Source organism: Tachysurus fulvidraco, chromosome 12, assembly GCF_022655615.1.
Source record: "Tachysurus fulvidraco isolate hzauxx_2018 chromosome 12, HZAU_PFXX_2.0, whole genome shotgun sequence".
Classification (NCBI taxonomy): Eukaryota; Metazoa; Chordata; class Actinopteri; order Siluriformes; family Bagridae; genus Tachysurus; species Tachysurus fulvidraco.
The window spans coordinates 3,432,472-3,444,823 of record NC_062529.1 but is presented as its reverse complement, the minus strand read 5'-3'; the positions used below and the strand labels follow the sequence as shown (position 1 = coordinate 3,444,823).

Below are 12,352 nucleotides of genomic sequence, written 5' to 3'. Positions count from 1 at the left end.
GTGGTATTAGCGTAGAGTACAGATGTAGAGACCTGGATAGACTAAAGGATTAAAAAGCTGTGGTTATTTACTCTTTGTAAGTGTATGAGGTGCAGTTTAATACCAACAACAATCACTTTTTTCCCCCAATGACCAATCCCTGATCACACTGGTTCCCAGTGACCAATCACTAATAACCATTGTTCCCAATGACTGTTCACTGGTCACCCTTGTTTCCAATCACCAGTCACTAATTACTGTTTTTCCCAGTAAGCAATCACTAATCACCATTGCTCTCCAAGACCAATCACTAAATACTATTGTTCTCAGTGACCCATCACACTTGTTCCCAGTCACCAATCACTATTGTTCCCAGTTGCCTTTCACGGATCGCCATTGTTCCTAAAACATTAACTATCCATTGATCCGTTGATTTAAATGTCTAAGCAGTGATCACTATCGTTCCCGAATATTACTAATCACCCTTGTTCCCAATTAACAATCACTATACATCTTTGTTCCTAATGACCCATCCCTACTCACCAATCTTCCCAATGACCAATCATTAACTACCATTGTTTCCAGTGACAAATCACTAATCACCATTGTTTCCAAAGACCTACCACTGATCGGCCCTAATCACCACTGTTAATTTATAGTATATTTTAAACATGTGACTATTCATTCATTCATTCATTCATTTTCTACCGTTTATCTGAACTTCTCGGGTCACGGGGAGCCTGTGCCTATCTCAGGCGTCATCGGGCATCAAGGCAGGATACACCCTGGACGGAGTGCCAACCCATCACAGGGCACACACACACACACTCTCATTCACTCACACACTAAGGACACTTTTCCAGAGATGCCAATCAACCTACCATGCATGTCTTTGGACCGGGGTAGGAAACCGGAGTACCCGGAGGAAACCCCCGAGGCAAGGGGAGAACATGCAAACTCCACACACACAAGGCGGAGGTGGGAACCGAACCCCCAACCCTGGAGGTGTGAGACAAACGTGCCAACCACTAAGCCACTGTGCCCCCCAACTTGTTAACTTGTGGTGAAATTAAAAAAGACTCCTTATTTCTATGAGAAACATTTTCTGTCTATTATTTTGTCTCTTGTAATGTTACATTATTTAAGTTCAGATGTGCAAATAATTAAGAAAATTGCACTAGCTATTTTCCACTGAAAAGACAGAACTGGCCTCTTGGAAGAAATGACACAACATTTCACCAACAGTGGCTACTTCTTCTCAGCAACTCAAAATCACTCACACGCACAATGCAATACTCTGAGGTAAGATATAGGTCTGATGAATGAGTACCACTGAACACGAGTTCGCCGTAGGACCAAGCACACTCATGTATGACTTATCTGATAAACATCAGGCTGTTGCTGTAATTATTGTGTTTAAGTCTAGCCTTGTTAAGACAGACAGCATCAGCTGCGTTTTCAGACCGACACTGAAGCCGATGAAGGATGCCAGGCTCTGAATCTGGGTATTTCTCTACTCCCATGATATCACTACACAATTATTCGTCCAAGTCTGTAAATCTGTCAATGTTTCCAAGCTGGCAGCATAATAATAATGTTCTGAAAGCTCTGGCAATCATGTGCAAGCATCTCTCGGCAGCTGGAGCAGCTCCTCCTCTCCTAGCGAAATCCTACCGACGCTTTTTTCACTTTTTTTGCATGGTGTTGGCTTCATCATGTTATCTAAAGAATGTAGAAGGAAAATCTTCTTGGATATATGTTTGTGCTGAGAACGGCAATGCAACATGGGCATCTGCTTGAATCCGTCACTCTACTCATCTCATTAAGTATGTAAGAAGTTGTGAAACATCTGGCTTCACTTGGCGTTGAGCCAAACACACAACATGACCGATAAAATCGTAGGAAGTGGAATGACAAAAAAATGAGCTGTCCAATCTTTTATCTGTCCTCACCTGTCCTCTAAAAGATAAACAAAACTGGTTCCTCCTTCATACAAATCTATAATCTGATACCGTATTAGAATTTGCGTATTAATAAACCTTATACGCCTTGTAGCAGGAACTACTGTCAACTATTTCTATCACTCTAATTAAGTCTTTCTTAAGCCATGAACATATGATGTTTAACATACAACACAAAAAACCCCACAGGATCAGAGATGTCCTAATAAGACCGTTTCACTACACAAAGTTATAGCCGTATAAGGGCGTGAGGTTTCAAGCTAGGGTTGATTTATTACAAGAGGGTGCTTGCGGAGAGATAGCTAGTTCACACCACACACAAAGACCCATTAAAAACCTTTATGTTTTACAGCACCCCGATTCCCAGCACCGTATCGGGAGTTACCCGGCTGTGTCCGGTGGCTCAGGGCTGCGAACCCTGGCCACAAGAGAAACTCACGCCAACTCCCCCATGCATTCAAGACACGAGGATTCCTCCCTTTGGCTTCTGTCAGCGAGTTAATAAAGGAACCATTTCAGATATAAGGACACGCTGAAGGACAGAGGGAAGGAGTCCGGCTTAAAAATGACTTAGAAGAGCTTTGTGCTTGAGAAACCTACAGAACTTGACTTCATGTATAATTTTGATCATAGATATGTATATAAGATATCTGGTGTCACTCATTAGTTAAGGAGTGAGGAAAGAATACACCATGTACAGAAGGCCATTCACACACACACACACACACACACACCCTTATTCAGTCCTAGGAAAAATTCAGCTTAGGCAATTCATCTCCCGGAATGTTTTTAGGAGTCTCAAAGCAAACCTACACATGCTGGTAGAACATGAACAGAAACGCCTCACAGACAGCAACCTGAGCTCGGGATCGAACCTGAAATCCTGGAGTGAGGCGGAAACGCTACCCCCTTCACCACTGAACCTCTCCCAGACATCAGATCTAAATCTAGATCAGGGAACTAGAGGTCCAAGTGTATTATGAGCTAAGACGATTGAAAAGAACAAAGGAAAACTCTGGTTTCCGGCGTGTATTTTTGTGTGTGTTTGACTTGCATTTGGCAACGAAAGGGACGAAAATCACATCTTATTTGTTTCTCAAAGCAGCTAATCAGATTTCTGTCCATTTCAACACACAGCAGGCAGCTACACAACACACTGATTTGTTAAACTGGCTTCCTACCCAACACAATATATGCAGGATGATATCCAGGGTATAATTAAAATAAACATTTCCACACACTTTTGGTGAACTATCTATATGCTTTCTTATATTTCGTGTGTCGGTGTATGTTACAGGAAGGTGACCGATTCTGACCGTAGCTAGATTGATCATCTTTTAATATATATTTTGCTGTTTCTTAATACTGAGTAACATAATTGAAATAAAAACATATCAATAATAAAATAAGTGATAATAAAAACATTTTTGCTTAGATCCTATGCGGTATCCCGATATATTTTTATTGACTATTTCCTTGGTTTACTTTAAATGTCAAAAAGTCGATGAAGCAAACCGTCACACAACTCCAGCTCCATCACACAAGGTGTATGAAAATCTACCATAAATAATAGACCCTCCAGGTATCTTTGGGATGCTCATTTTAATATAGCTTGACTAGGATACTATTTAGAACGAGAATTAGGATTAGGACGAGGCCATAACAGGAGCGTTTTTCACAAGCTTACCTCCAACGTGGCCGATCTTGTTGGTGATGGCGTATCTGAGAACGCGCTCTTCTTTGACGTACATAGCAAAGACTCGCTCGACATTGAGCTGCAGCGTCTCAGCTCCGGGATGCTGCGTGTGCCTGCAGTCCCTGTACGTGATGTTCTGTCTCAGATGGTAGATGAATTTTTCCGCTCCGCTCGATGCGGACACTATGGTAAACTCCCGTACCGAGTTGGATGTGATCACTACAGAAACAAACCAGAGATTAATCTGTGGTCACCCAAAAGTTAACCCAAAAGTGCACTTCCTCTACGTGACCAATGATGACCTGATGAAAGAACCAGGACTGAACTTTAATCCCATCCGTTAGCTAGACGTCTGCATGAAAAACAGTTTGGGCTCGTCAGAATGAGAGGTGGGAGGGTTTTTATTTTTTCTATTTAAGTAAACTCCTCTGACTCCTTGATCCCTGGCTCCAGTAACCAAGGACTTCACAAATTTAAAGACGTTAAAAAAAAGCATCAAAAAACTAGATTTGTAAAGTTCGTCGCAACAAACTTTGATGTTGGCTTTGACGAGGCAAGCATTCGCAAAGGCCGGTGCTTTTTGGAGGCAAGTGGACATAAGGGTCAGTGTTACTTTTGGAGGCAAGTGGACATAAAACTTGTGAAATCTAGTGGAGTGCTAGGGTGCCAAAACATTTGGAGGCAAGTGGAGACGAGCATGTGACGTCATCTAAAAACCTGTGACGAAATTCCCCTCCACGGGCTGAGTGTTTTGATATGTCACATGCCCATGTTGTGCAAATGTATTATTTTCACGTGACGTCACGTGACGTCATCAGAATACCCGTGAGGAAGTTCCCCTCATTGTTCTGACCGTTTTGATATGTCACATGTCCATGTTGTAAAACGTTTATGGATTTAGCATATTTTGGGGCGGGGCTGCGGCACAGCCGAAAGGCCAGTAGGTACACCAATTTAAACCTTCGTTCAGAGTATCACCCTAAAGGAGCTGGCCGAGTTTGGTGAGGATATTTCGAAAGCTTGTCGAGTTATAAACCTCCAAATATTATAATGGGAGTCTATGGGAAAAAAGGCCATTTTGAGACCCGGTACCGGAAGTACCGGTACTCGGATCGATTAGAAAAGTAACAGCAGCAAACCAGGTTCTACAACATATCCGAATTTGGTTCATGTGGCTCGAAAGCTCTAGGAGGAGGAGTTACTCTTGATAAATTGTTGTCTAAGCTTAAATAGGAAAACAGAATTTTGGCTTCTACAAAGCGACATAATAAAAACATTATACTGAAAGATGAAATTCAACAGTGTTAAACAGTCAAGTGTTATTGCATCATAAACTATTACAGCCAATCATGTCCTAGTATGCAAATGGACTCTCAAGCAACAGTTTATCTTTTTTGCATTTTACACCACAACTAGTAAGAATTCTCAGGAAATAACTTTATAGCTGCTAATTTAATTTATAGCATATTTATAGCAAATCATATTTGGGTGTTTGACAAAGATGAATGCGACAACAAACGTAAAAAATAAGTAATACACAGGTGCAGTTCTTGAATAAAAATCAAAATTGCAATGCCGTATTATAGTCTAGGACAACTTTACACAAATATGTCTGCATAATTGAAATTGGGAGATCTTACATGATGGGTAATACTGGTACGTCTCTGAAAAAGGCTCCATCTGTATGCTGGCACCGGGGGGTATGAACGGCACACTGCCCTGCAGACGAGTTTCAACGTTTAGGTAGTTCTGGCTGTCCAATCCTCTGCCGATCTGAACGATGGTGAGCCGCTGGTTCCCGGGGGAAAACGTCACATCGGCGTGGCGTGTAAACTCAGCGCCTGAAGGACGAGACCGGAGGAGTTGATGATGTTTATAGCACTTCGCAGAGCAGTCATGTTTATCAGTAATACATAAAAACCTTTTTTTAACTTAACTTTTAAATCAGACCCATGTGAGGGTCACAACCCTTGTGATAAAAACTTGAGTGATTTCAGAGCCAGATATTTATTTATTCTTATTTTTTCCCCACACAGCTGTTTAACCACCTGACTTGAATTAAGCTGAGAGGTAGAGTAGAGCGTGTCTTAATCAAACTTTGACTATCAGCCCTCCGGAGGAAGGTCTCAAGAGAAACCGCAGCTGTGAGGCACTCAGTTTATATTAGTGAGAGAGAAAATGCTTGGAACCTTAAGAGTCTCCCAGCGGGAGAGCAAATGTTAAACAAACACACAGTACAATAAAACTGGCAATGAGCAGCAGGGTTTCCTCACTGGTGCTTAGGGGTGGAACGATATGGCAACCCTCTAAGGCAACGGCACAGCTCACAGCATTGGCCTACAACTTTACAAGGTTAAAACATTATAAATAAAACCCTGTAAAACTAAAACATACAACTTTTTTTTTAAAAACAGACGTTATATCAAAATCTCTGTCTGCAGTCATGAACAGTTTTTTCAAACGACACTGACGTATATTTTCCTCTAATATTCTACTCTTTAAAATGAATTTTCCTTTCAGGCAGACAAAGTGCCATGTTCATGAAGACAGAAGCAACTGGATGCATTAGATGCAACTGGTAATAAGTTCTTTGGACTTTCTTTGGACACGGTCAATTTTGTAACACTTGTATTACTGCACGCAATATTGTCTGTCTGAACTTACAGTATTTACATACAGTATTGACGCTGGTCGGTCGGCGCTGTTTTTTGTTTACTGTCTTTTATGTACTGTCTTTTTTGTATTTTATGTATTGTCTTGTAACCTTTTGTCTGCACTGTCTTTTGTCCTGCACTGTCTTGTCTGTATTGTCCTGCACTGTCTTGTTTGTATTGTCCTGCAGTGTCTTGTCTGTCTTGTCTGTATTGTCCTGCTCTGTCTTGTTTGTATTGTCCTGCACTGTCTTGTCTGTCTTGTCTGTATTGTCCTGCTCTGTCTTGTCTGTATTGTCCTGCACTGTCTTGTCTGTCTTGTCCTGCACTGTTTGCACCAGGTTGCACAGTTGCACTTTATGTGGCTAAGACTACTTACAAGTCCTTAGCCCTGGTATTGTTTTATGTAGCACCACGATCCTGGAGAAACATTGTCTCATTTCACATGTGTCCCGCAACAGCTATATGGTTAAAATGACAATAAAAGCTTCCTGACTTGACTTGACTTGATGTGAGACTTCCAAATCGATATGTGTCATCAATATGTTGCTCTTAGTTGCACTGAAGGAGGACATCTCATATAATTCTATTATTTCAACGTTGATTGTGGAAGGCCATCATGTTGGTGTGATGGTCCGGACAAACGATTTGACCTATGTCATAATTTTGACACATCCTTACCAGTAACGTTGAAGCCATTATGGCTGTTGGGAAGCTTGAGAGCAAAGAGCCACCCGAAAAGGCCGCCGATGGGCGTGACAGGCATTAGTGCCCATCCCAAAGGCTCTGGGACTTCGCTGATGGCGGTGTACGCTCGACCATCACCCACTACGATGTAAACATGGAGGTCGATATTGTCCAATACCACTGGGGTCAAACCTACTGAGACTATCCCGTTGACCTTTCCATTCACGCGTTGAGGAGCACCTGTTAAAAAAATAACGAAGAAGATAAAAAATATTCTGTTATTGCTAATTAAAGACTAAAATTGAACCATACTAAGTATATTTTAGAAAAGGTGACAAATGTGAATGTCTGCATTACTGTCTGAATATTTCATCCACATCTTTAACATTTTCCCTTAGTTACTTGTCTGTATCATTTCATATCATATCATATATCATTTCATTTCATTTCATTTCATTTTATTTTTCTCACCTCCAAAGAGTCTTTGGTATGAGAAATGGTTTCCTACACATAAAAATGTGACGAGTGCTGAACAACTGTTTCCGTCCAGAAAGAGTGGCAGATTTGTGTTTGGTGACAAAACTGGTCTGTATGTGCTTTTGCTCTTCACAATCAACCCACACGCTCCCTAAGAGCGCACAAAGATCCTTCTGTACACACACACAACCCACTGCCAAGTCAGAATTTCCCCAGCACAGATGTCATTCAGCAAAGCCCAAACACTTCTTGACTGGGTTTCAGTATAAGATCATCAGAAGTAGAGAACCTCGGTACAGCTTTAATATGGAGTTGCGAGGATGAGAACGAAGGAAGTTTTAGTTACATTCTGAAAATTTACTAGATTCATTTGGGATTAAACCTCAAAAAAAAAAAAAACGCTCAGAGCCTCTTGCACCTACTGGAGACGAGGTGACATTGTGTAATATGGCTGTGATCTATCTGTCAGGCCATCCTTAAAAATATTCTTGTTTGCCTTCAAACAACTAATACAAAAGCAATAAAATAATAATAATTATATTTTAGTAAGTATTGTAAATATAAATTGCCTAAGCTTACATACAAATGAAGGCTACTTTCTTTATTTTAAATAAAAACCTGTGACATCATCTATGTTTACACTATTGGTTACCGGATGTCACACTATGGCCTGTGCGTTCGCTTTGTCTCATTCTCTCATTCACTGTCAGAGTCGACGGTTCGCGCTCGGTAATGATGGCTGTGGCTGCAGTAAACAAAACGTTCACGGTCACCGTTCAACGTCATACGGGTTCGGGCGCCATAATATATCTAAAAAATTCATTAAAACAGCTCGACACCGCTTTAATTTGGCACGAAGTTCTAGAAAAACTGTGCCCAGATCTTTTCCCATCCCTTCTTTTGTCTAGTCTATATAACCTGCATCAAAATGAGGTTTGCAATGATGCGCCCGAAGGCACGGGTTGAAGACCCGGTCAGTGACGTCACGATATGCTAATTTGTTTAAAGTCATACCTACGTAATCACCGTCACCAAAATTGTACTTTCTTTTCACATTGAAACTTGAAAAAAATATATATAGACCTACCTACCGACCCTTTTTTTTTTTACTGTTACTGCAAACCAAAATATTTTTAAGGATGGCCTCACTGAAAAAGTCACTGAGAAAAAAGAATCTGCCTACGAAACAACAAAACCCAATTTGATATTCAGACAAACACAAGTCACGTTGTCTCCAAACATCACTTGACTTTGGGATCTCATCTTTCTTTACCCAAAACAAGTTAGCTTTTTTTTTTTTTAAACCAAAACCCAAATTACTAATAAACTAATCGGCTGAAAAACCCAAACCAAAAATCCAATTAATTTTTTTTTTAACTAAATCCCTACTGCTGTTTAAAAACTCACCGTCAGGAAGGCAATGACGTCCATTTCCATAAAAACCGGCACGGCAGTGGCAGCAGTAGCCTGACGTGTAATCGGCGCAGTAAGCGTCCTGGTTACAGGTTTGCTGGAATCGATCGCACGTCTCCTTGTTTTCAGTGGAATAGTGAAACACTAAAGAAAGAGAGAGAGAGAAAGAGAAAGCGAGGTGAAACCGATCGAGAAACAATCGAGAGAGACAGAAACGAGAGTATCATGTTTAAGCATGAAGAATAAAATAAGCCTCCACACATGAACCTTACTAAGGAGCTATAATCATATGTTTAGGAGGAGGAATTCTACTTGGCACCGATTTAACGTCCCATGACCTGCCGACGAAGACAGATGTTGCTTGCGCTCGAGTGCTGTTAAGCAGAAGACATCTGTCATCCGAAAGAGAGATGAGAAACACTCCTGTCATCTGCTCCTGCTGCAAACAGTGATTTAGAGAGAAGCTTCTGGCCCCTGGCCAAATATAAGGCTCATGTCATACTAGACATCTGGATGTGTGTTTCGCTGCAGTTGTTCACGGTCACAGCTCACATTCACTCGTTTTGGAAGGACAGCAGGCATGGACATGGAGCAAGACTTGTTTCGTCTATCTACCATGCTGAAGCTTCAGGAGAGCATCTAAAAGCTGAGTGACAGGTTGCACCCTAACCTAGAGGCCTTGCTTATTATTATTATTATTATTATTATTATTATTATTATTGTTTTCTACTTTTTTCTGGGTTGTAGTTAAAAGAATGAAAAAGAGAGGGAGTGACTGAGGGGGAGGATGAACAGCTGTTAGATTTTAAGAGTGCTTGTAGTGCTTCAAGACATCTGAAAAAAATAACAGAAAGAAGTGTAAGAAGAGCATAGCCTTTTTTTTCCCACTGTTTCAGCCTCACCTCCAGTGTCAAAGTTCACATCTTCTTCCACATTAACCACTGCACCCTCAGGGTGGATGGGATACGCCTCCAGAAGAGTGTGCCCTGGTGCCGGATACACAGGATCCTCCGGAGGAACATTTGTAGGAGCGGTGTGTTCTGTCTGAGGGTCAGGGCTCAGAGTGGCTTCCGCTTCGTAGAGGTCGAGTGGGGACGGATTTGATTCGGCTTCCTGGTTCTGACCGCTCGTCCGAGAAACATCGTGGCCTGGCTGATGGAATTCTGTGACATCTGTGTTCGGGAAATCTCGATCGAATCTGTATTCTTGTTCGTCCTCGAAAGACTCGTCGTCTGTCTCGTATTCTCCTAGAGGGTATGCGGGGGTGGTTTGGAGCGCTTGCTTCTGGGAGACTGCGGCGGGTAAAAGGCCTGAAACTGCTGCTGGAATCACGTTGTTGAAATGTCGTGCGTTTCCGATGTGGAAGAGCCAAACTCCAGGCACGCCGGTGTTGCTCGTCCTGAAGGGACATTATTAAACAGCATTAGCAAAGAGAAATGAATGATGGACAAAGATGATATTCAGATCAATCAAACGAATTCCTCGATATAAACCAGAAAAAAGCTTCAGACATCCATTACTTCAGATAAAGCTATAATTAAGGCTTGAATCGCTTACTGGTACAAGTTCTTGATAGACTGCTCGTTGGTGGTGAGGCTATAGTAAGGCCCCTCGGTCCGTGCGAATAACAGATACGAGACTTCTCCCCTGGTGAAGCCGACACGCGCAGGAAGCTCGATCGCCACATTGAACATCTCTTTGGGACGAGTCCCAAAGAACTGAAGTCCATCTTCTGGGTAGAGGAACAGAGCATAGGTGTTCTCCTCGTCATAAGCCACCACCGCTTGGAACGTGTTAACCTGCCAAAGCATTAGGAAGGAGATCGGCATCAGACTGTATTTCGAATGTAAACGTCCGTGCCTTATCTTATCCTCGGGGGTTGAACTGACATTGCTTGAGAAACAAAAGCTCTGCGTTTATGTATGAGCTAATGAACAGTTCACACAACAACACGTTTCATTGGGTACCACAAAGTTTATCCAGACTGTAAACGTTCATGTCTTTTATTACTTGTTTTACGATTGTTTCAAAGCAATCCCGCTAAGTCTTTCTGCCAGGACTAGGCCCTTATGTGGTCTTTTCTCCAAGTTCACATTTGGAACATTGATTTTATTTGGTCTGGGAACCTGGCAAACATGTCCCCTCTGGTTTCCTGTCCTCGTTTTTCCTCTGCTCTGCTTTTTTCACACCCTCTTAACAGACCATTTTAGACCTCTGTTTGAAGTGCTGTCTCATCCTCGCCAGTGTGTGTGTCTTTTTCAAGATCATGCTGTTAAATTCTCTGAGATCAGACACATGGCTCCGTCCTGCTCCGTGGCCACAGACGGCTTGAAGTGACCACCCACTACTTCCAGATTGGTGGCTATGCTAATTTTCAAGTAGATAACAAAACAAAAAAAAAGTGTTGTTTTAACAAGGATTCAACATTCACTCTTTGACTCCTTGCCCCCCCTCCGCCTTCTTCTTCGTCGGTTCTCTCACACACATTAGTGTGGGATCTGTGAAACACCTCACAACCTTCTTTGGTATTTCACCTCCATTATCACCATCACAAAAGAACTTGAAAAAGACCCCCCACAACCGCTGCATACGGCTTTGAATGTGCCCCGGGCTACCTAATTCCATAGCATACACCTCTCCATCCCCCAGAAAAAACCCTCAGCCCTGAATTGTTAATTACAAGACCACACTGCCTCCGAGCTCTGCAGGAACACACCCATAAACAAGATTGTTTAAAGATGTTATTGTAAATAATTAGGCACCCACTTGTGGCAAGACAGAGACATGCCTAAGATGATACCACAGGGCACGGCACCGTAATTTGCAGACAGAAAGCTCAACGCGGCTTGATCTGCACTTCCACTGCTTATTTGTTCAAGGAATAACACCTCCATATGGCTTCCCACTTCCATCTCTTTGCATCTGCGACAGACTCGAGACGGACGTTCGGGGGCCCGGAAACTGCAGCTACGATAAAAAAGCACTGAGTCCAGAAAGGAAACACAAGAGACCGTCTAGATTTGCCGCCCCCACACCCCTAAAGAAAAAAAGCATCCGAAAAAAAGCTTACTCTCAGCAAAGCGGACACCCGTTGAATTAAGAGGAGGATGTGCTTTCTTTAAACATCCCCCATGGCTCGAGGAAGTTATATTGTAATCTATTGTCGAGTGCCGAGCAAACAGTGTCAGCAATCGTAAACATATCCGAGTCAGCCTAGAACGGTAGGACAGCCGGCTCAGGAAGATGTGTTTATGCCTCAAAAGATGACCACACTTGACATACTTTAAAATGATTTATTGGTGGACGCAAAGAAGTTTAAGGATTAAATGCTATTACTGTCCGTCCGGTACATAGTACGGTCCTTCAGACCATCAGTACTGTGTATGTACTCTCTGAAGTCTTCACCGTATTTTGGATATACAGTATACATACCAGGACGAAGAGCTGGACTGTTATCTGAACCAGTAAATAACCAAAAGCAAATGTTT

The 12,352-nt window shown here is 42.1% G+C and overlaps 1 protein-coding gene across 4 annotated transcripts in view; it reads right to left on the bottom strand.

Moving 5' to 3' along the window:
• nid2a (nidogen 2a (osteonidogen)) overlaps window positions 1-12,352 on the bottom strand; it is a 41,061-nt gene that overhangs the window by 24,494 nt on the left and 4,215 nt on the right. For all 4 annotated transcript variants that reach the window (XM_027159938.2, XM_027159939.2, XM_047821707.1 and 1 more), the window contains exons 3-8: window positions 10,422-10,663; window positions 9,767-10,263; window positions 8,859-9,008; window positions 6,969-7,214; window positions 5,277-5,477; window positions 3,628-3,855 (exon numbers count right to left, since the gene is read on the bottom strand). In XM_027159938.2, the coding sequence (XP_027015739.2) occupies window positions 3,628-3,855; window positions 5,277-5,477; window positions 6,969-7,214; window positions 8,859-9,008; window positions 9,767-10,263; window positions 10,422-10,663 (1,564 nt within the window). The remainder of the gene's footprint in view (window positions 1-3,627; window positions 3,856-5,276; window positions 5,478-6,968; window positions 7,215-8,858; window positions 9,009-9,766; window positions 10,264-10,421; window positions 10,664-12,352) is intronic.